This window comes from Oryzias latipes, chromosome 3, assembly GCF_002234675.1.
Source record: "Oryzias latipes chromosome 3, ASM223467v1".
Taxonomy (NCBI): domain Eukaryota; kingdom Metazoa; phylum Chordata; class Actinopteri; order Beloniformes; family Adrianichthyidae; genus Oryzias; species Oryzias latipes.
The window spans coordinates 23,036,787-23,062,189 of NC_019861.2; the positions used below are offsets into that span (position 1 = coordinate 23,036,787).

A 25,403-nucleotide genomic window follows, 5' to 3' on the forward strand; every position below is an offset into this window, starting at 1 on the left:
TCCTAACTGCTGGGGTGTCTTTGAAAACTGTCATAATCCTTTTGAACTGTATTGTAATCAGCTGTAACTGCAGAAGTGTAGACTTCTTGTACTCAAATTTATGTCAGAACAGCAAAAGTTAGCTGCAGCTGTCAGTTATCACTTTAACTACTATTTAATGACTTTAAGTGTGTGGAAAGTTGTTGCCAAGTTTCTTCCACCCACTTAGTCCTATCAAGTTCAGTAAACATCAGCAACGCTACTCAACAAGAGAACAGGAAACTGCTGTGCTATAACTGGTTTTGCAACACTGAAGTTTATCTAGGTTCCAGCTGTGAACCAAATTAAGGATTTATAGATCACAACCCTCTGGTTTTTTTTCTACAGAATGTGCAAAAATAACCAGCAACCTATGAGGTGGACCCTGATTTGTCAGAAATATAACCTTGACATCTGGAAATCTGACATAAAGGGCTCTGAAAATTTGCTGGCAGATGTTTTTTTTTTCCATGAGATTCGGGATAATGGTTAATTAGAACTTGTTGCTAAATGTATGTTTGATCTGGGGTGGGTGGGGGTGTTACATGCAGAGTTTTTTTTGGTTTTGTTTTTGCAGATCCTGGCTGTTTTTAGAAAGCGTTTTCTCATATGCTCGTTTTCTTTGCAGAGGCAGCATGGTGGAGGTCTGACTACTGACCAGTCAAGCTCCACAGCATGGACGCCCCTAAAGCTCCTGGAAAGACACTAAGCGGTTTCTTCCCATGCTCTTTGGTTATGTTGATGCCTGTGAGCAGCAGCATCCCCAACCCCCCTTGTGTTGAAGTGTGTGAAAGGCAAAATGTACAGAGTACTCAGGTAAGACTCGTTATCCTGTGCATTCCGCATAGTTTAGGGTATTTATGTTCAATAAACACAAGTTAAGTTGGTTGGTGCCACTTATATTTTAAGTGACGTGATAGTTAAACTCCCACTCCAATCATCTTTTGAGCTGTTGTAAAATAAAAGTGTTCCCAGTGGTCTTTTAATTATTTAATTATGATTATGCTTTTTTTTTAGGCAAGTTAGTCGTGCAACAAAAATGGCTAGCAATTTCCAGCTGTACAGTTTTGACCCAGATGCCAGCACAAAGAAAAAAAAAAGACGTTTGGCTCTATCTGTCTGCAAGTGGCTGTATCGGCATGAAGCGGAGCAGGGAGACTTTAGCCCACCCATCACAGTTTCTACATCACAACTGAAAACTTTTTCAAGCAGAATTTTTTTTCATCTGTTGCTGATTCTCCCCAATTGTAATACAGAAATGCAGTTTTAAGCTTAATTTCTTTTGCCCTCCGTCATGAGAAAAAGGCTACAAGAACAGGTCGAAAACACCAAAAACACCGTTTTCATTGTATTGGGTTTTTAAGCATGGGTTTTTTTCTACATATTTTCTTTCTTAGGTTTGATATAGTTCTTACACCCCCTCATCCCTTCTTTTGCTTTTCTTTATTAATAAAAATCCTTCAAATTAATGCAATTGTGCATCTTAGGTTACTGTCCACTGAAGCCCAAGACAGCCCATCTCTTTAGACGAAAAAATTGGCATACCATCCACCCAACCAAGTTTACTGGTAAAGTGGCAACTGCTTTTATAAGTGAGTTTAGAGTGAAGAGATGAATCTGTTAACATGTAATGTTCATCAAAGAAATTGCCGTAATTACGGTAACCTAAGAAGTTTTACTTAGATACTGTAAAACAGGAAAGTTGATATTCTCTTTTACAATGTAAAAAATATTATCTTGTATTAACACTAGTTCATACAACCATCATGTCATGATGGTTGTATGAACTACTGTTACCAAAATGGCCTGATTTATTTATTTATTTTCAATTTCATTTTAAAGATTTTAATCTCAGGACTCTCTCACAGCTCCTTCGGTTGAGGGAACATCACTGCTTTCGTCTTCATCCACTGATGTTTCTCTATACTGGCTGAGTCAAAACGTTCGTGTTTTTCTTATGAATAAAAAATTAAACCGCTTTCATGAACTATGGAATAAACGAACATGTTGGCTGTTAGCTGAAGAAGCTGGCAGTTTCAGGGCATACACTGAGTTTTCACTTATCAGTAGAATGATAACCTAAGCTTCAAAAGCTTTGTTGAGACTTTTGAGTAGAAAACCACAATGCTACGAAACAGATTTGCTTCCCTGTCAACCCAATGACTTTCTGGCTATTTTTTGATTTATTAAAATAACTAGACTTACACGTGAGAATGGCTTTTGATAATCTGTCACTTCATAAATGTCTTTTAAACAGCAATGTTTTTGAGATGGCTTGAATCACACATAAATAAAAATGACAGCTCCTGTATATCCCAGAAGGCATGACAAGACTCATCAAAAATGTGAATTTACAATTTTAACTTGATTTTACTGACAATCAAGATATATATGAAGCAATATATATGAGTATATGAGAAGAAAAGTAAAAATGTAATGAAAAAGAGAGGTATGTGAAGGTTTTTGATTTAAAATTCTAATTTAATTTCAGAGCCCCTGCTTTTCATTTTATGTGTAAAAGCTTTAAAAGACAGTAACTGAATGCACTGCAATGTAATTCCATCAAAACACATAAACAAAGACAATTGGACCAGTGTTGTTCAATTAAAAAGAAAAAAGTTACAAATGTGTTTGAAACTCTTTTGAGATTTTATGACACTTAAGAGAATATGTTTTACTTACACATTCAGTGGCTGCCAGGCTGGCCACTGAGCTTTCATTTTGATGACTGTCAGGACATCATCCCCCTTTAATGAGAGCAATAGGAAAGAGAATTACAACGTTAACCAGATGAAAAAGAAATGCAGCTTGTTCATACATGGTTATGTTACAAAAGTAAAACTGAGGGGCGTGACTTTTTTTTTCTATGTTTCTTCTCTTTACATTATTTGTTTTCAAAGCAACCAAGACAAAAGTTTGAATCACATATAATGCTTAAAACAAGCACTATATTACCAAAAGTATTCGTTCACCCATCCAAATGATCAGAATCAGATGTCCTAATCACTTGGCCTGGGCACAGGTGTATAATAAAATCAAGCACTCAGGCATGCAGACTGGGTTGCTTTTAGGAGCTCTGTGAATTCCAGCATAGAACTGTTATAGGATGTCACCTGTGCAACAAATACAAAGTCCTAAATCTTCCACAGTCAACTGTCAGGTGTATCATGACAAAATGGAACAGTTTGGGAACAACAGCGATTTAGCCACAAAGTGGTAGGCCACGTAAACTGACGGAGAGGGGTCAGCGGATGTTGAAGTGCATAGTGCAAAGGGGTCACCAACTTTCTGTACAGCCTATTGCTCCAGAATTCCAAACTTCATGTGAACTTCAGATTAGCCCAGGTACAGTAGGCATAGAGCTTCATGGAATGGGTTTCCATGGCCGAGTAGCTGTTTCCAACCCACACATCACCAAGTCCAGTGCAAAGTGTTGGATGGAATTTTGGTGTGGGGTTGTTTTTGAGGGCTTGGCCCCAAACTCCAAGTGAAAGGAGCTCTGAATACTTCAGGATACCAAAACAATTTATAGAAATTCCATGCTCCCAGAAGGTTGGGAGCATCTTTCCCTTCCAATATGACTCCACCAGTGCACAAAGAAAGGTCCATAAAGACTTGGATGACAGAGTCTGGTGTGGATGAACTTGACTGGCCTGCACAGAGGCCTGACCTGAACCCGATAGAACACCTTTGGGATGAACTGGAACAGAGACTGAGAACCAGGCCTTCTTGAACAACATCAGTGTGTGACCTTACCAATGTGCTTTTAGAAGAATAGTCAAAAATTCCTATAATCACACTCCTCAACCTTGTGGACTGCCTTCCCAGAAGAATTGAAGCTCTGTAATAGCTGCAAAAGGTGGACAGACATCATTTTTGAACTCTTTGGGTTCGTAATTAAATTACACTTCAACTTATATGCGAGTCATGACAGGTGATTGAATATTTTAGGTAATGTAGTGTAAAGTCTCAAATACTTCAGACCATAGAAAGAGAACATGAGAACTCTAAGCTGATGTTCTGTCTTTTCAGCAACTTCAATTTTGGTTCTGCAAGGGCTTGAAATCCTAAGTAACAGCAGATGGTTATCATTAGTGTAGACTTGTTTTTTCCCTCATTAAAGGTACATTTCATTTGCAGATCAAGACAAATAAAAATATATGCTAGTGGTTCATTTGTAATTTTAATTTATTTAATTTCAGCATTAGGATAAATGACCAAAAAGATGCTTAAAACAAATTACCTTACCTTAGAAAAATGTTTTTCGTGTTGTTTTTCTCATTTTGTATTTCAGTTTGCTACTGACAATAACGCTGACAGCCATAAACAACATAATTGGCTTCATTGCTTTTCACATCCCAGAAACATTACTGACAGCTGGAAGTAATTGGTTGCATTTTGCTTCCATGTTCAGTTTTCCCTTACAGAGGAATTTGTTTTGATAGAAATAAAAATAGAGAGAAAGAACGACTGAAAGAAAGAAAGCGGACACTGTTTTGAATAAATTTATAAAGAATATGAAACGTGAAAAAATGTCCCCAAAAAACAAACACAACAGCAAAGAGCTTCAACAGGTTTTTGCTTTTCATTTAAATGGTAAAATCAGTCTCATAAGAGCAATAACATCAGTGCAAAAAGTCCAATGTTGTATCTGTATCCAATATTTCTATTTAGTAGTTGTTAAGCTGAAGCAACCTCGTTTAGTTTCATACTTGATTGTAATTTTATCCAATTGAGAAATAGAAAAAATAAACTTCCTTCTTGTGAGGGAGATGAAAAACCAGCCTGACATTAACTATTTCAGACGATAAATTGGAAGTGTATTATTCTTATCAGAAGCTCGTTGCTTTGGGAACCATTACAAGGAACTGTACCATTGAATAACATTTCTTTTTTAGGGCAGACTGTGTTCATTTCTGCTTCTGATTTCCTTGCAGCAATTCCTACAGTCAGCTCAACCCTTTTATACATAGAAATTTCCATATAGTACATCTTCTGCATGGCAGTTTATAATTTTGAGTTGTTTTTTTTCCAAGAGATTATTATCTTTCCAAAGCTTTCCCTTCTTGAAGTCAATATCTTAATCCAAGTCATTTTTTATCTCCATTTTGATCAAATCCCATTTCAGTGAGGAAAGAGCAGTTTGGAAGCATCAGCCTAACAACATGACAACATGCACTAGCAAATATAGCTGCTAAGACCTTTGGGCAGACACATACACAAACACAGATATTAAGTCAGAACTTAAGCACTCACATGAAGATTTCCTTTACACAGGATCAATTCCAATCTGATAAGTTTGCCATATCTGGGGATTTGAATCTGCATCTTTCTACATTCATAAGTTGTTTGAGCAACTTTTGAGTTTCACAAAGTTACATTAAATTATGCAAATCAGGAGTATTACAGAAGCAAATGGCCTCGTTCATCAGAAAATGCACAGCCTGAAACTTTCAGCTAGAATCTTTATCCTCAAATTCATCAGCCCTAAAACTTCAGACAGTTTTTACACTAATTTAAATTTCTGTAGGCCTTATGCATCACCCTTTTTTACTAGGCAAGTAAAGTGCAATTTTGATATTTAATGTACTGCATTATGTAAGGATTACATAAATCTAAAAGATCCCCATGCAGTTCACGATACCAGAGATTTCTTATGGACTTATTCAGGTATAAGTTTATGTCTCTTCTTTAAAAATGAATCTAACAAGATATTTTAATCTCTAGCAGTGTTAATGACACGCAATACTACAAAAACTCTAATTAAAGTCCATCTAATTTTAATTAAAGGAGCATTAATGGAAATGAAGTAATTGCATTAATCAGACATTGAAATTATCAATATGCACTGCTTTATACAGATGTTATGTTCTCATTAGAAGACCATCTGCGAAGAGAAAGATACGGTATTTTACCAATTATCCTTTTTTTTCTTTGGAAGATCAAGGTTTTGAAGATTTCCCCAGCACAGAGACCCTTCTTTAAAATGTTGTAGTTGTTTTTTTGTTTGTTTTTTTTCAGCGGCTCTGATGTTCGGAAAGCACAAATCCCCTAAACACCACAAAATTTTCAAAAATCTTGCTTTAAACACTGAAAACCTTCAGCTTTCTCTGCTAGAACAACTCATTTTGTCCGTATTTTTAAATAGGCTTTTTGCCTGTCAGTCCAGTCTGTGGTCCACCTGAACCCCCAGCTTTCTGACGCCTCCACTTTGTTTCCCATAATGGAAACACTGATGTGTTTATAGTTATCTAGAAACTCAAAATAGTTTGGTTTAGTCTTTCAAGTTCAGAATCACACTGCACCGTGCCACAAAGCAGTCCAGCAGTTCTCTGTACTTACTCTCCTGCCTACCACTACCACTACTGAGTGTCAGTCTATTTCTGCTGCTTTCTTCCTAAAGGGGAAACAGTGCTCTTGTGCTGCTGACAGGCTTCACACACATACAGTGACTGTTTATGCTTGCTAGCTGTTAAAAAGTGTGAAGCAGTAAAAAAAATAATAAAAAAAAGGTTAAAAAAATAAAATAAAAACACTCACAGTGCTCATTTGAAGGGGAATTTAATGTAAAAAGGCAATAATGTCTGCGACAGACTGGCAACGTGACCATGAGTGGACAGGATATGTTCTGGCAGCCCGTGTCCCCGAAAGGGACAAAACAGGTTTAGAAGATGATTGAATGAAGGCAATAATGTTTTAAATGCCAAGTCTAATGCAGTGGGAATAATGTTCTGTTTTGTTTTGTTTGTTTTTTTAGCTGCTACAGGAGTCGCGACAGCAAAGACAAAGGTCTAGTGCCAGATGTTATTTAAGACCTAGATTCTGACTGGACGAGATCTTGAACCTCCAGCCCTGGCAGTGCTAGCTTATGCTTGAGGTAAACAAGTACTTGTTGCTGCTGTAACCCCTTCATGCCTGACTTTATTTTCAATTATATAAACGTAACAAATTATATATAAACTGACTTAGCTAAAGATGTTTATATTTCTAGTGAACCCCATCATTTACTTTGGGATTTTCTTTTTTTAGATTATTATTTAGAGCAGGGGTCGGGAACCTTTTTGGCCAAGAGAGCCATAAATGCCACATATTTTGAAATGTAATTTGGAAAGAGCCATACAATAATGTAGTGTCCCTTCCCCACACTGAGGCACGGAGACTTAACCTCTTTTAAATTTCTTTATTCCGATTACTGCAGACCGCAACAAACGGCGTTCAATTAATTCAGCAACTCCTGAATCTCTCCCGCCGAGACGAGAGCGCTTCTCCCAACTTTATATTCCCCTGCTCCCGCTGCAGCCCTCCCATTTCCCTGATTCGGCCCACAGCTGAACCCCATTGGTCCAAACTACCTAACAACAGGCTGAGCGACAGAACTGAGGGCCAATCAGATCTCTGCTTGACGCGTTCAATGAACTCCAGAACTTTTAAGGCGGCCCAACAGCCATCCAACTCAGTCCGCGACAATTTGTTTAAAACTAAATATACAAATGAATGTGTGCATTTGATTTAATTTCAACATTTTTAAAGTACAATAAGTCTGTGGATTCTTTTTAATAACATTGTTATTCTGTTGCTAATAAATGATGAGTATTTCTCGTGGTGGTTTTGCTGATGGTCTAGTCTGGTTGATACGTGGTGAGTTTCTGCTTCATGCAGGCGTTGAGACTTTAAACGTGATCATAGGTCTGAATGTTCTGTAGATGTGACAAAGACTGCTCACATGCAGACGGGGAGCCAAACACACACTCACACGCTGCAGTGAGTGACGGGCAGCGGGTTTTACGTTTTTACAATCCCTGCGCGATTCACCTGCTGCCTGTCCCCACAACCCCTCACCCCCACCCTCTGCTTTCTCCCTCACACATCCCGTCCCCGCATCTGCGCGCTCTTTCTCAGAGACGGGAGCGCGCAGTTTTAGGCACGTCAATTCACAGGTTTCCAGCTGGTACAAACTCTGTGAAATAATAGATAATAGTAACTGATAGCGCTGGCGCAGATTTCTCTCTCTAAGCACTGCTACTACTGCGCGCCTCTGGCATCGCATCGCGCCCGAGAAGGACTGGACTAATGAAAAAAAAAAAGTATAATTAAAGATTTGTCTGCGAGCCACATGTGACCATCAAAAGAGCCATATATAGCTCGCGAGCCATAGGTTCCCGACCCCTGATTTAGAGTAAAAGCCACTTTCAGTTATTAGTTACTCCATGTTGATGCAACCTGTTCTACACTGATTCATCTATCACAGCTGTTGGCACATTCTCAAAGACAACAGTATTAAAAAAAAGGTGCCAAAAACATTGCATTATTGCCATTTGGCAATGATACACAAATAATATGATTGATTATAAATCCTATGTTTGATGCATTTCCAAATATTTCAAGCATCATACAATGATTCAGTATCAAATTCAGTTTGAGAGGGTATACCATAATTTCTTTCATGTGACAATATATTGCACAAGTGAAAGATGTTTAAAGACATGTATTGTGCGTGTTATTAAATACTTCCAAGTGCAGAAAAATACAGACCAGTGATAAGGTAGCACCGCCTGGGCTGGAGATTTGGGATCGGATCCAGTCAGAATCTAGTTGCGTCTTAACATTTGTTTTATAGTCAAATTTAAACATGCATGTAATCAAAGTAAAAAAAAAAAAATAGGGACCAATGAAAGCACAGATTAAAATGTTTTACTGATAGTGCTCCTTGAATTTAATCATAACCTTGAAGTATGAATACTTTCAGGGAACACTACAGGGGCTGTAAGAAAAAATTTAAGAAATCACAAAGTAAATCAATTTAAAAAAAAAAGTTAATAATAATCACTATTATATTAACTAATGTGGGTATTTGCGTGAGGAGGACATGTTCATTTAAACATGTTGGCCTCTCAACACGAAAATGGGTAGAAATAAAATTTTACAAATGTTTAACTCAGAGCACCATTAACCATACATCACACTTACCCTGTGCTAGAACTGTTTTCCAATATTTTTAAATTGCTCCAATAAATTCATGTGTCCGAGAACCGCAATCACTCCCAACAAAACAGGCAACTGTGCAAACAAAAAAGTAACTGCAAATAAAAAGAAATGCTAAGATTATCAACCGCGATTGCAGCCAAAAAGTAACTGGAAAGAAGATAAGCGATAGTAGTAAAACAAAAGGAAAAAAGTAAATAAATACAAAAAAGAACCAATCCAACAAGTGGATTTGCACTTTTTTTCTGTGCGATGGCGGTTATTTGTAGCGTTTCTTTGTATTTGCAGTTACTTTTTTTGTTTGCACAGTTGCCATTTTTGTTTGCATTTAATATATTTTTTTATTTTTTGCTGCTATAGAATGCGTACTGAAGCACAGTCCTCTCAAAGCATCAGTTAAAAAGCTATGGACAATGTAAAGCACAAATTATTAGTATGTTTTCAACATAAATCCATTCATCTGATTAATCTTTAATTTGCATGATTTTTTTCATGCCTCATTTAAATACCAATAAGCTGTAAGTGAATGTGATGTCCAACTCCAACAAGGCCAAGTCATTCCTGCTGAGGTAGAATTGACCTGTCGCACTCCTTCACACAGAGGATATTAGCCATGAAATTGGCTCACAGCATACTGATGCTAAAGTCTTTCAATGCTGCCTCAGCGGGGTAATATCCAAGTAGTACATGATTCTCCCAATGGCACCCAAAACCTTAGCAACCCTCACTTCTTTTCCTTTTCTTTCTATTACCAGGACAACTGTGCTCCGTAGTTACATCACAGGCCCATCAGGGAACCATCTGCTCCTCAGAGAACACTTTAATTCAGTGTGAAAAATTGGCGTGTCTTGATGGAGGATTTATTAAAGGATACAGTTGAGAGCCATCACTCTTTTACTTTTTTTAACCATATATATTTAAATCTCTGATTGGGCTGCGCAGGGTTTTTTTCCAATTTAATTTGTGGAAGCTCATGACGAAAATTCAGAAAAAATGAAAAAAAATAAAAACTCAAAGTCCTAAGAAGTAAAAGTTTCTATGCGATTCTCAATTGTAAATGGTATGGAACTTCATTTTTTGTTTTTAAAGAACTTTTTTTTTTTTTGCTAATATTTTTTATAGCAGCAACACTGCAGCATAATGTTTTGAGCTATCCCAATAGCAAAAAGTGTCACCCGTCGTCACAAAGCTGCTGTTGAATACAAGTTTCACGGAAAGCACAAAGATAAGTGGCTTTTGCACCACGGTTTCAGGGCTTTTTTGTTGTTTAGGTGGGGTTGGAGATTTTTTGAATTCTTGTGTGGACTACACAAAGTAACCTTTGCTCTTTCTTTAGTCAAGTCTTTCACTGACTTTTTGCTCCAGGCAATCTATACCGTCCCAGTGACCATTTGACCCCAAAGTGCAGTTCCTTTGGCTAGTGTGATGGCTCCCCATGACTCAAACATGCGAAGGCTGGTTGTAGAGAGGGGGATATTCTTGGTTCAGCGGACACTAGCATGGTACACATCAGGTCCAATCACTAAATGTACTGGGTAAATTCTCCTCAGCTGTGTTGTTGACACCTTATGTTGAGTGTCATTTGCTTAAAATGGCTTAATGCTTCTTGTAACTCTTCAAGCCAACCTACAAACTTCAGTTTGCATTATCCTGTACAAAGCAAACCTTACTGTAAAACATAATATTGCTTTCTGTGGGACATCAGCTTTCTACAAGCTCAACAATCTTTAATTTATGGGGTTTGTGAGACAGTCACTCCACTCAAGTCTATTTTTTTATGCACAATGTTAGCACTGGCCAGAGAGAGGTGAGAGAAAGTGAACAATCATGCTCTAGCTTAGCTCAGTTTGTCAGAGACTACCTTGTGTAAATAGTCCTTTAGGGTCTACTTCATCCGATACCAGTTGGTTTGTGCCATGAGGATTGCACTGTAGTTGCATATTTATATAGGATTCTTCCCGGCCAGACTGATTCTTGGTTTCCATAGTATCTCCAACAACCAAGATTACAACTCAAGTTTTCTCTCACGGCCCATGATTCCTACATGTTCGCCTCTCCTTACCTTTGCCTCTGCACTGCCTGCCAATCAGATTCAAGAACAATGCTACGGTTCCCAACTCACAGACCATTCTCCTGCCATTGTACCTTCACCTTCTATTGACACACAAGTTATTGACCGACACACATTCCTCAACTTTGCGTTTCCCAGGAGGAAAAGGATCAGTGTGCGATTGTGCAACTAGTGTCCTTTAAAGAACTACACAGTATAGAATGCACTCCATCAATGGATGGTGAAAGTTAATTCCCCTGCAACAGACTGTTCCTCCTCTTCACTCGTGTCTTTTTTCATGCCACTTCTCTCCCCGGCAGTGCTCATCATCACTTGTGGGTCGGAGTACTAAACTGCCACGTCTGCTCCTGCATCTGCTGTTCACTGACTTTAGCTAGCAAAATATAAACTCTTTCTAACATGTTTGTCAATATATTATGGGGAGAGAGGCATTTACTCCTTCCATTTGCCACAAGATCAGTCATTGCTTCTATAGCATTCTCAAGTGCAGGTGCCTTTGCTGTAGTGCACCTCTACAACCCAAGCCAGCAGCTGGTGCACAGGAACACTATGTCATCACAATTAGCAAAAGAGCCATTCTTTGGAGCAAAATGTACTCTGGCTTGGTCCTTTTGCTGTTCTATGTGTGGCTCACAAAAAAACTCTGGTGTGGTTCATTGCAGTATTAAAGCCTATCCAGCGGACCAAAGATCAGTCATAAATCAATTTAATTTCAGTGCTGAGCATTACCAGTAAAACAACAACCTAAAGACAGATGTGTTTTCTTGTGCTGCTTAGATTTAACACTAAGATACTCCATTCTCATTTTAGTTCTGTCAGCGAAAGGGAGGAAAAATATTAATTTTGCATAAATAATTGTCATCATGTCCTGGCAAATGTAATGACCCTTCTATTAGTAATACTTGATTTGACACTTACAATTGAATGTTAGGAAAAGACTGGAATTCACAAGTATTATTCCAAATAAGGAACCGTTAGGAACAGAGTTAATGTGGTCATGTCCTGTTTACCTCTCAGGGATATGTAATAGAAAATGTAGAAAAAACATTGAACATTTTCTCTCTACAGGCTCACCTACAGTCTACAACTTTGATGTGTCCTGTGAGCCACATTCAGGCTTGCCCATTTTCAGCCCATATCCACCAGTAAGGGCAGTTTGGTAAGAAAGCCTTAGTTTAATATTTTCCTTCATGATGTGGAAGCTCATTTTATCTCACAACCATAATTTCTTAGAACACATTCAATTACACACTTACCCAAAAGCTTTATTTAAAATAAAGTTTGTCTCAAGAATGATCACAAATGTTTATTTTTTTGTTGTTAAACTTATTTTAGTAATTTAACATGAGATTTTCATAAACCATTCCTAATCAGCATAAATAACTTTTTAAAGCAAATTCTTTTCTTTTTTTTTACAATTTTAGAAGACAAAGGCATCATATCATGAGTGAATAAAAAAATCATATTTAGGACTGTTATTGCTTTGTTTGCCAAGTGTCTTCTCTTTTCAGATTTAAGTAACAACTATTTTTAGGTAATATAAATTATAAACTATTTGAACCATTTTTCTCTAGAAAAATGTATTGTAAAAATTAAAAGTTGTTCAACTTTAAGCATATGCCTTCATGGCTAATCAGCTTTGACTGATACACACAGGTGATTTTTGCAGAGTTTTATGCTGAATGCCCTTCCTGACTAAACCCTGTATTGTCAGGGCGACACAATAGATGAATATTACTTTTTATTTTATTTTATAACAGGTATAATGGAATGCAAGACTAAGGTTCTTAAATTCTCTGAAAATTAATTTACTGTACTTCATATCGATTTGACACAAAAGCAATACACCATGACTGAACAAAATCGTTCACTTTCACCGGATAAAAAAAAAACCATTTTCTTAAAATTTCCTGAAGCTTTTAAAGCACCGGTATCAAGACAGAACCATCTAATCTTCTAAAGTAAAAACACCTTCCAACCCGCAGGCTGGCATTTCCAGCTTTTACTGTGAAGAACAAAATGAGTTCTCACATCAGTTATCTAAGCATCCACCTGCTACCCAGGAAATAGTCTTTATTAGAAATGATTGGTCTGACCTCTGTTTTCTGAATGTTGTCTGACTGACATAAAATGTGCCATGTCATTCAACGTATTTGAAAATTGTTTTACACAAGGGCACTGTGTTCTTCAAAATGTCACCACTTCAGAATATTTAATTACCTTATGGCAAGGAACAAATTAAAATACTGTATGTGAGGTGGTGGGGGCTCTACTTCCTAAATTAATTTACTTGTTTTATAATAATTATTTTAGTGTACAGCACTTTGTGTTACCAGATATGAAAAGAAGTATAAAAAAAAGATTGATTTGATTTCTTTTTTATTTAAAAACCCTTTTAAAAATAGAAAATCAATTAAGTATTTGTTTATTAAACACTTCTCTTAATCTATTTTTTAATATTTTGATCCTTTTTTATTGGAGCGTTTCTTCACCACAGACACTGCTGTGGAAACCAGCATCTTTCTCACTGCAGGCATGAAAGTTGTGAGGAAAAACACAGCAAACATTGGTGCTGGGGTTTCTTACAGATCCTTGCGTTAATCTAAACTTGTGTAAACATAAAGCTGAAGTGAAAGTTAATCAGTGTCCTTTTGCCTCTTCTGTGTGCATGCCAATTTTGCTCTAACTGGAACATGGACAACAATGTTTTACCTTTAATTATTACCTAAAAAACTTTTTGGAAATTGGGTCAAAGTATCAAAACACAGTTTTGTATTTAAGGGAAAATACTCCCCAGCACAGCACAATTATGAGTTGTTTCTGCTCCTAAGCCTAAGCTGTAAATGGTCTACAGCAGCCTTTTCCCAGGGTGAGATAACAGCTCTTCTTATATGGTAATCAAGGTACCATGTAGGAATCTCAGATCTGTCTGTTGTAGAATGTACTCCAAACTATTAATAGACGTAAAAAATTGCTTCCAATTTCCAATTGGATGCAAGCTGGCTGTTATCAGCGCATAGCGTGAAAAGCTTACAGAGCCTTCAGGTGTTAATTAAATCTCTTCTGACATCCCCATATCCTACCCTGCAGAACAGGCAGCAGTTCAAATATTGCGTAGGTGCATTCGCTTCAATTGCACCAATCTCACTCCAAAGAAGACAGGGGAACATTCCACAGACAGGACAGGAAATAAGGTGACAGCAGATTCTTTCCCGTTTAAAGGCAGATGAGTTTGTGAACACTGAGTACTCCTCTGAAGAGCTGTGAATTGATTTGCTGACCATGGTTCTCCTCAGTGGCAATCTCTTAGCTGTGCGGTGCAGTCTGGGAAGCCACAGTTCTGCCTGGCACACTCATTCATCAAGCAGTCTGAGCCTTTATACAGGCAACTCCAGCAGACCTGGGCCCAGGGCTAAGGGATATTATTAGAGATGAATTGAGGTAACAGCTGTTGATGACCCAGTTCAGAGTGTCTGTCATTCTCTAAGCTGTTCTTCCATTTTATTAACTTTAATTCTTACCCCCATAATTCATGCTTTATAAAGAGGTCAATGGCAGCTTTGGTTAGTTGTGCTGCACTGCAGTATATGTAGTTTGCTTCAAAAGGATCTGCAGCTGGGAAAAAGATTTTTGATTTAAAAGCAGGTATACACTGAGCCACAAATGTTCTTACCACATGTTAACATGTGGCTAAAGCATAGGGGGGGATCATGATCCCCATACAAAATATATGCTTAAAGCATTAACTCTTGAACTGCAGTGCACCAAAATACATACAGTATGACTTCCAACAGGAAAGAAAATTTCAATTGAGACCATGTTAAATCTGCCAGAATCTTCACAGACATGATATATATGAATCGACTTTCTCTTACCTTTTCCCCTTGTTTTACTTTAAATGAATTATGTCTTCATCTTCGTGGGCGTACATTTTTCTGCTTACTTGCCACAAACAAATGTGTGACACCAAATATTCTTTATCATTTCTCAAACTCCATGTTTGTGTTTTAGTGTAGACAAACATTCACAAACATCTAATTTGCTCTCTAGTTCCTCTTGGTCATAACCTTATATTTTAAGACCTTTCTTAATGCCAAAAGACAGCTAGTTTACTGATGACAGTGTAAACAACTATTTTGCTGCTATTGCTAACAGCTGTTGTTAATAATTGCAAATTTTCACAGCTGCGTAGATATAATTAAAGCATACTGTAGGTGCAACAATCAAAAAAAGGAGACTAAAGGATAGAATGACGGAAGGCACTGGGAGGATTTAAATCATCACCACAATACTTGTTTTTTTCTTTGATAACATACTTTCAAATCATGTATTACAATCCTCAAGACCAAGAGAAAACTTTTGTAAGACCATTGGAGAAGACACAAAACAAAAAAAATTGATACAAACCTCTTTTTTTGTTTTTTGTTTTTTAGCAATTTTTAGTGTTCATTGCACGACGTTCACCTTTTAGCATGTCCCTTCAAGGGTCTCTATAGCAAATGAGCTTTTACCAATTCGCACATGATGGTTTGGCAGAGTTTTATACTGGATGCCCTTCCGGACACAACCCTGTAGGCAGGCCCAGACTTGGGGGGCCCCTTGTGGCTACACAGTTCGGAGGCAGTAACGTGAAGGGTCTTGCCCAAAGACCCTCACTGGATGAAGCTCATCACGCCGGCTGGGAATCAAACTCTGATTTCCCATGTGCCCACCCTGAACTTCACCTTTACTGTTTTATCATTACAACTTACTTTTTTACGACGGAGTATTAGGGCCACAAAAAAAAAAAAAAATTAGAGCCACCAAAAAAAAAAAAAAGTAAAATTACGAGATTTTATCTCGTAAATTTAGGAGATAAAAACTCGTAAATTTACGACTTTTTATGTCATAAATTTACGACTTCAAATCTCATAAATTTACGAGAAAAAAGTCGTAGATTAAGGAAAAAACACCGAAGTTGTCCGTTTATCGGAACCTAGCTTGAAGATGAAGTATGTGGAGCCTTTTGTGAAGCTTCATTTCCGGATTATTATAGGTGTAAAACAAAGAGATTCTGAACCTTTTGGCGACTCAAAATCAGATTATTTTCCGTGTAGCAGTCTTTCCGGGGTTCAGTGTCAGTAAAGCGGAGTTTAATATATAAAATAAGGAGCTCAGAGACACGTTTGGGTGTAGACAATCGCTGCAGCCTTTATTCTCCTTTTCATTCACATATCCTGAAGTTCATTTGTCTCATTACGTCATGAACCTGTCATCCCAACACCAATGCGGAAGTAAACAGTCTTACAAACGCCCCCTCCTGCAGATGAAATGTCCCGTTTCAGAATAAAACAATAAAGAGGAATGAAAATAGTGTTTTATATTGGCTTTGGAACGTTGAAAATGCCAAAAAAAAAAAGTGCTCCTCCTTTTGTGTGACGGAAGCGTCCCACAGACGTAGAGTCTTGTCTTTGGTGGAGGAAGAAAGGATTCAAGCAAACAGCTGCAGGGACACCGACGACGGCTTCATCGGGCTGCAGAGATCCTGCAAACCAACCATCAATAAATAAAACTTTAATGAATCGTAAATCAAACAAATGACCTTCCAGACATTTGGAACGTTATCAATAAACATTCAGCTCACCTGTTCAACAAAGTTTAGTCGGTCTTCTCTGCGGCTGCACGGCGTTCACCTGCTGCTCTGCATGCTCACTTCCACTGTAATCTCCTAAAATTACGAGTTTTTTTCTCCTAAATTTACGAGTTTTTATCTCCTAAATTTACGAGTTTTTATCTCCTAAATTTACGAGATAAAATCTCGTAATTTTACTTTTTTTTTTTTTTTTGGTGGCTCTAATTTTTTTTTTTTGTGGCCCTAATACTCCGTCGTACTTTTTACAGTTTACATGGAACATTTAAATATTTACGCTTAAACATGTAGAACCCATATTTGTCAGACAAAAAGGGGGAAAAAGGAATTTGGAAGACAACCTGATTTCTGTTTTTTTCAAACTTTCCTTTATCCCTGTAAGCCTTCATCTTGGTGTTTTTCCATGATGAACATTGAGAGAAAAAGAATAAGAAATGAATCCAAATGGTTTTCAATCTGCATGTGGCAAAATATGTTTTATAAAAATGAAAGACTGGGCTTCTTTCTCCTCAGTGAATCTATGGTTAAGGTAAGAATGGGATACCCCATCTGCAAACAAATCGCTGTAGCAGACAGCCACTAAGCCAGCCTAAGCTTTTTACCAGCTCTCAGCTGGCCTGGACTCGGCACCCAGTCTTTAGCATGATCCAGCAGCATAACTGCTATTTGAAAAACCCACCAGAAACCAGTTCAGCACCCTCAGACATTTTTTTTTTTACTTACAATCTATTTTTTCAAGCCAGAGTACACTGTAAAGATAATGACATTTAGGAAAAGATTTTTGCCTGGCATCTACCCCACTTCCTTTTTTGAGTAAGGGTTTTTCACCAAAGTGTTGACTTGTTATTAGTATTTTAACGCTTGGTCCCCATGGTTGTCAATCAGTTTATGTCTCCTTCAACTCTTTGACCTCTAAATGGAAAAAAATAGACTTGCCGTCCCAAACGAACAAAATGATATGGAGATTGCAGTGCATAGTGGGCCTGAAAGGCATGGTTTCATTTACGTAGGGGCAGCGGAGCAGGCACCACTATTACTGACAACAGATTTATCAAGGCCAGCTCATGAATAAAGGATCAAGATATTTATTATAAAGTTTATTGCATTTATCTGCCCTTGATTTACTGGAAGTCTAAAGAAAATAAGTTTTTTATTGAATTGTCTAAAAGTTCAGAACCATCAGCCTCTTGAAAAAAAAATGATGAATATTGTGCACTGCAGTATCACAATCATCTCAAATGATCTTTGCAAAAACTAAAGAAACAAGTATATAGTGCGTAATGCCAAATGTTCATTATATTGGTGAGAAGTCATTTGCTTGTTAGCCTGGAAACACAAATGATTTGTTGAAGCAAATGGAAAGCTTTTTGCCTTTAACTGTGTGTGAGATGCCTCTGAGTAACATTGTCTTCTGAACATTTATGGATAGGTTGAATCTATTCATGTTGGACAGGTTTATGTGTGAAATGAAAGACCATTTAATTTTTCTGGTCCAGTCCAGAGGTTCTCAACATTAAACTGTAATGCACAAAGTAAGAATAATGTGAGCAAATTAACTTTCGTCCATGAAGATGAACATAAAGACGGTTCAACAGTCAAATAGAAATCATCTGCATTCCCCCAGAAAGACAAAAAAAGCGATAAAACAGGAAGTTAAAATAATATCATACAGGCTAAAACAACAGGCCAAACAGTTACAAAGCACAGAATACACTTTAAGATTGCCAAAATAAATCGGTCTGACAAGGTCTAACAAAAAAAAAAGATGCCTCAGTCAATAAAGTTTAAAATGAATGATCTCAAACAGAAAATACTATTCATATACAGTATTTTGTAATAGGTTAAAGGCTCATGGTCGGGCTACTTTAAACATAAAAATATAGATGAAGAGTTACGAAAAATGCACTAAGTAAAATGTCCTAAAGACTGATCAAGGTTTTTATGTAATTACTAACATCAGACATTTGTGTTAAGATTTCTTTCAACACTAGTAGACAGACAGACAGACACTAGTTGTCATTTATTTAGATATGAAAATTATTAGGTTAAGTGTTTAACAAAAAAGTTAACCAAAACTGGAATAAAAACCAACACTGTTTGCCCACCTGAAAACTGTAAAACTTTTCAGATCTACAGCAGAGTTTGCAGTAAGAAAACTTTTGATTGTTCACTGGAGTGCTGATGTCAGACATAAATATTAAATTTTATTAAGAAAGGGATTTGCCATTGAAAAATTGACAATAAGTTACAAGAAGGAAACTATTTTATTATTTACATTGTAGTGGACGAGTGTGTACTATATACATATCTTTACATGATGTGCAGAGGGAATGATAAAAATAGTTTCTGTAAGGAGAGATCAGTGAACCGTTAAGGCATTCTGCAGGACGCAGCATGCTGCTTACAGTTTCACTTATTTAGTTTAATGAGTTTCATTTTAAGTATCCAAGAAAATATGTCATCTTCTTACAAGAAGCTGAAATTTATGATTTAAAAAGTAGAGTAAAAACGGAAATTTCAGAACAGTTTTTTTCCCATCCAGCTGTTTGTTTTTTCATTGTTAGAAAGAAATGTCAAACAGTGTTGAATAAAATGTCGAAAAAGAATGTATTTACAAAGTCACCACAGTGAAATAAAGCTGTTTTAATCTCCGTTATTCAGAGTGCTATTCAGAATGTAATTTTAATATTTTGAACAAAACTGTAAATAGAAATACACACATCATCAAGTGCTTTAAAAGAAAAAAAAGGGGTGGGATCATACAAGATTTCCCTTCAACCCACTCCTTTTCAAGCACACGTCTTGTTATATCTATTTTAAACTTGTGTTTATTTTTATTTGTGTTTGGAATAAAGAAAATTGAAAATTGAATGTTTTAAAACAGAGAAGGTAACCTCACTCCAAAGCCTTAGATTATTAATGGTCTGTTAAAAAAAAGTCCAATCACAGAAGCAAACCTTTGGCTAATGAAATAATTGCAGTGTTTTAATCTCATCTTTACACAAGTATATAATGTCCAGAAGGTAACAGCATGTAGCATTATTTATTTGAAATGCACTATTTGTATAAAGCTTTATTTTACTTACTTTAACTAAATCTTTCTTACAAATGCATGCCTGGAAGGAAAAAGTTTAAAATAGTAACGAATAAAAACTAACCTTTACTGATCTATGCTATAATGCTGTTTTGGATTGATTTGCTAAGTTCATTCCAATGCTTGGAAATGACATGAGACAAACTGAGGGAGATTCTATAGATCAGAGACACAATTTCATCCTTTTTTACTAGACGAAGAAGTTTTTGTCTTGTGGCACAAAACCTTCATTCATTTGATAAGAAAAATGTGTTCAGACCTTTGCCTTGTCGTTTAGTTGGTAGCTTCAATTCTCTTTCTTTATTTTTGGGAAAAAAAGAAAAAAAATGTTTTATTCCTGTGGGTTCTTTTTTTGTTTGTTTGTGATTAGGTATTCAGCAATGTCATTGCTCCATTCCAGCTAACACACACACACACACATATATATATATCTATATATATATAGATATATATATATAGCTTTCATTTATCTTGTCTATTTCTCTAGCATTTTAATGACTGTTCCCCAGTTATACCAGAAACTTCTTCAAACAGCATTTTACATGATGAAAATCTGTTCCTACACAAACACATATTTTAAAAAAGACACACAGAGATCTGAAAGAAAAGATGAAGACCGTTTTATGGATTGTAAAAAAAAAAAAAACCAACATAACCTATATTTTCCCATCTCTTGAGGTTACTTGTCTGTGAAGATGGGACAAAAATAAATGAATAAACTGCAATACTTACACCAATTTTCCTGACATAAGATGTCTTCAAGTTCTGGCAAGCTAGTATTTACACAACACTTATTAAATTTAAGGACAAAAAACAAAACCGACAGCAAAAAAACGCAAGATGAATACAAATGTAAATGAATTGCTTCTTTGTACACAACTACAAACACACACATTTACAGCTGCTCATTCAGTCCAAGTCGGTGACCCAAAGGAACCTTCACATCTACTTTTCTCTTCCCACGCTCCTCACTGCAGGCCTCCCACTTTAAGCAGGAAGACATTACTGTTCTCACAGCTAAAGTGAACAAGCACCAGAAATGCAGAAGTTGAATAGTAGGTTAACAGTTTATTCCATAATGCTTGTACTTCTTCTTACTCATTTCTTGACTTTTTTTTTTTTGTAGCAATAATTACAAAACAAAATCTGGTGTACCAGTCACACTAAAAATGTACTCTAAGGGCATCTTAAAAAATGCATAATTGTCTTGAGAAAATAAAAGCTGTACACCTAAATATTCAGTTAATAAGACATAATGTCTCCTTCTGGCTGAAGAGTTAGAGTTTTACTTGCTGCACAGTGGCACAGCTGTGGAGCTCTTGATAATAAATGATTCTGTAAGCGTCTGTACTGTGCAATAATGAAAAACATCCCACACTGTGAGAGGAAATAAAACATTCTATAATCCTTCTGAAGTTCTGGCCTGGTCGCTGGTCCATGGAGAAAGTCTCATTAAACTTGTCATTAATGACACACTGAGCTTCTGTAAGGACTGAATGCACACATATGTACTGTATGTATGCATATATATATATATATATATATATATATATATATATATATATATATATATATATATATATATATATATATATATATATATATATATATATACACTGTATATATGTGTGTGGGTGGGTGTGTGTGTGTATGTGTGTGTATGTCTGTGTGCGTGTATGTTTTGTTCAAACAGAAGGGATGAGAATGAACCTTGGCGTCAACCCAGGACTGCTAGTTCATCTGATAAAAGCTGTTTCACTTCACACATCAAACATTACAGCACATCTGTTTACAGTTGGGGAAACCATCAGAGCCAAATAAAAGCAGCGTTCTCAACCCAGTATTGCTCTTCTATCTGTTTTTGTTTGTGCTTCACAAAACCTCATTTTTCTGCTTTCAGACATATAGATTCAGTCTGTGGTGAATATAGGTGCTTTGAAAAACATACAGACAGGTTAATATCTTTAGAAATAGACCTTTTTCACACTTCCGCATTTTTCGACCGGAAATACGTCAATGACGTGTAAAACAACTTCCTGTTAGCGTAGCAGCAGATATGAAGAATGGCAGAGTCGAAGAGTTGCAGTCTCTGTTGCGTTCCAGGCTGTTCGTCTTCCAACCAAAAACAGCCTTACCTTTCATTTCATTATTTTCCTGTGGATCTAAACCTGAAACCCAAATGGATATAGGCGATCCGAAGAGATGAAGGGCATAGTTTTAATGTAAACACAGGTAGCACCCTCTGCTGCCGGCACTTACTAACTTCGCTCCGGGATTGTGGTGCGGCTGCGTCGTTCGTCGCCTGAAGAGTGGTGTTGCCCCGAGTATTATCCCTTGGAACAACTTTACTGATCCTTTGAGAAGGGAGTCAGAATATGACAGAACCTCAAATGTCAGGCTATGCAGCTAAGCTGTGAAGATACTAGCGACATGGTGGCTAAGCTAAGACAGTAAAGATGGATCACGACTACGTGACACACCCACCTGCAGGTAAGGTTGTTCATAATGTGTTTGGTTAACGTTAGTCAACTATGTGTACCGTTATTGGATACATGCATTTCTACCTGAACAAATTAATATTTATAATAAAAGATGTTCATGCTCTCACCTATTTTAATTACATGTATTTAATCACTTTTGAGCATTTTGTCATTTTGTAATTTCCTTAACAAAAATAAATGAAATGTATTTGTAATTAAATACTTAACATACTTTTCAAAACATGATTACTGTGTTGTGTTGAAAGGTAGCATTAATATATTAAGACTGATTTTTAATTTCTTTATCTTCACAGGTGCTCTGGATGAGGCTTTGGATTACATCCATGACTTAGAAGCCAAGTTCCTTTGCTGGAGCCAGGAGACGATGTCATGGCGGACAAAAGTTCCTCGTTCAAGATCTCCTAACTGACATTGGATCTAAGATCATCATTCCACCTTTTAAGCTTTCAGCTCAATTCAGCAAGGAGGAAACAGAACAAACCGCAGCCATCACCCGCCTCAGAATTATGGTGGAAAGAGTGATCAGTAGGATAAAGTCCTTCCACATCAGGAACTCTCTGTGCCGCTCACACTGATGGGCAGTGTGAATCAGATCTGGCTTAACCGCCGTGTTTTGGCAAATTATCATGGACTTTTTTGTTTTGAAGAGTGAATTAATGTTTGGTATGTAAATAATGTATAATGTGCAAATAGTATGGAAAAATTTAGTGTTTCCACATATTCTTAAAATCTAATTAAATATAATTGTTATATTCGTAATATTTTTCTGTTGAAATGTGACTGACTACACAAAAAAATTAGATGAACAAATAAAACAATTTTGGTCAAAATTGTGCCTCGTTTAATTTTTTGGTATGCAAATAACATCAAACATTTACAATAAAAAATAACATTACAGATCAACAGTAAGACAGAAGGCTGAACTGATTGTTAAAGACAAGATAAGTGTAATTTAAGGTATGCATTCATGCATTTGCCACAATATATATCCAAGTTCTCTTTCATTCCATCTCAGAAACCCATCCAACACAACCATGAGAGGTTGGGGCTGCACCTGGCATAATCTGCTTCCAGATGCCATCATATGGATCTGGCTGTGGTCCTACACAAGAGAAACACAACACACAAAAGTTAGACATAAGTGCATAACTACATTTCAATTTAATTCATTATATCTGCTGTAACCATAATTTGGTTAGTCATAAGATTAAAAAAAAAAAAACTTAACTTGCTCACAAAGCAACAAAAAGTTAATCACCTGTATGCCTTGTACAGTGTGGACCTCTGACCGTCCCTGCCAACTGTTTTGGGTTTTTGCACCATCAGCTCACTAACCGGTTCAGGATGGATTCCCTTATAAGTAAAAGGCAGAAAGCAATTAAAGTCTGTAGTAACTACTTGGGGTGTTTTTATAATAATTTAGAGTTGTTATGGATACACATACGTTCTTAAAAAATAATGACAATATGATCACAAACCCACCTGTGCCATCTTTGCAAGCCACTCGTGCAGGCCAGGGGGGTGGAGCAGCCTGCAGACCCAGCTGTGAATAATGTGCGGTCTGGAACAGGATGGCAACTATGTGATTGCAAAATCCTTTAGCAGCCACACAACTGCAGACGAAAGCTTTCAGGTTGGCACTTTCTGCGTCCAGTGATATCTAGACACAATAAATTATATAGGTTAAAATTAGGACATACTTATGTTGCTACATCAATGTTCAGAATGACATGAAACTATAACTGTCAATAGGGTGACCAGATTTGAGTTTGTAAAAAAGAGGAGTGAAGTGAGTTTGTGAGATATTTCATCGAGAGTAATTGGTGTTCAGAGCTGCATACATGAAGCAAATATAATTACATTTCATCTATGTTCAATGTTATTTTATTATATAAGTATCAAAAGAGAAGACATGTCCAGGAAAAGAGGACTTCTGCTCACCATACTTTCAGAAAAATAATACTAGTAAGTGAAGAAAGTGCCGCAACCGCAGCAAAATGAACACGCATACGGGCAACTTAACATTTCTTATTTACAGCTTCACCAAATTTTTGGGTGTTATGTTAATCTCATGCCTTTTCACTTAAACATACACACAACATATTCACTGCGATGCCTTATATTACAAATTAATAACACCAGGATTTACAGTTGACGTAAACACACAGAGTTACCGGTGATGCGGCTATGGCTAAAGCTAGCTGAAGCTTACCTTGGTAATGGTGGATAAACTCTTCGTGGACGAATTTATATCCCATGTCCAATTTGTTTCCTTTAGTGGACGATTGCATCTTCACACTCTTCATCACATCGGTGCTGGTGAACTTCGGAACACAACTCAGGCTCTTCGAAAACACTCTAGGCTCTGCCATTCCTCCGCCAGCGAAGCACAAACCGGAACTAGGTTTACACGTTGATGACGTACTTCCGGTTTTTGCGAAAAAGGTCTAATGCTTTTGCTCAATAAAGTCAATCCAAGCCACAAAAGCAAAACAGTATGTAGAGCGCAAAAAAATGTAGATATTAGTTTGGCATGACAGTGATCTTAATCAAACTAAGGAAACCAGCTGTCAATTGTCTTAATTTACAGCTTCTAGTTTAAATATGTCAAAATTTCATCTTTTAATCTTTGTAAAAGTGTTCCCAGTGACCATTAAACGTGATTATGCCATTTTTAGCCCAAAATGTAAAAAAAGAACAGACATTTTCGAGGACATAGTTTCTGCAGAGAAGCAGTAGTTGATTCGAAAATCACCTCTGAGATGAGGGAGGGCTACTGTTCACATGCTCTCCTGCTAGCTTACAGCCCCTGACAAACCCATCCTAACATTATAGGTGCAACAAAAATGGCAAGCAATATTGGAGGTATCCAGCTTTACGGTTTTGAGTCAGATGCCAGTTCAGACAAGGAAAACAAAGAAGTAAATGAATCTACAAATTGATGCATCAGAATGGAGCGGAGCAGGGAGCTTGTGGCCTGCCCTAGTAGTTTTTATGTATCACCTACAAGCTTTTTTTTTCTAATGGCATTTTTTTATCTGCTAATGATTAATAACCATTTGAATAAATAAATACTCAAAAAAGGAATTTTAAGGTCAACTTTCTCTA

General features: G+C 36.8%; 1 protein-coding gene across 2 annotated transcripts in view; it reads right to left on the minus strand.

Annotated features, from left to right (window-relative positions):
* spon1 (spondin 1) overlaps positions 1-25,403 on the minus strand; it is a 70,826-nt gene that overhangs the window by 16,879 nt on the left and 28,544 nt on the right. For both annotated transcript variants that reach the window (XM_023953515.1, XM_023953516.1), the window contains exon 7: positions 2,701-2,765. In XM_023953515.1, coding sequence (XP_023809283.1) covers positions 2,701-2,765 — 65 coding nt within the window. The remainder of the gene's footprint in view (positions 1-2,700; positions 2,766-25,403) is intronic.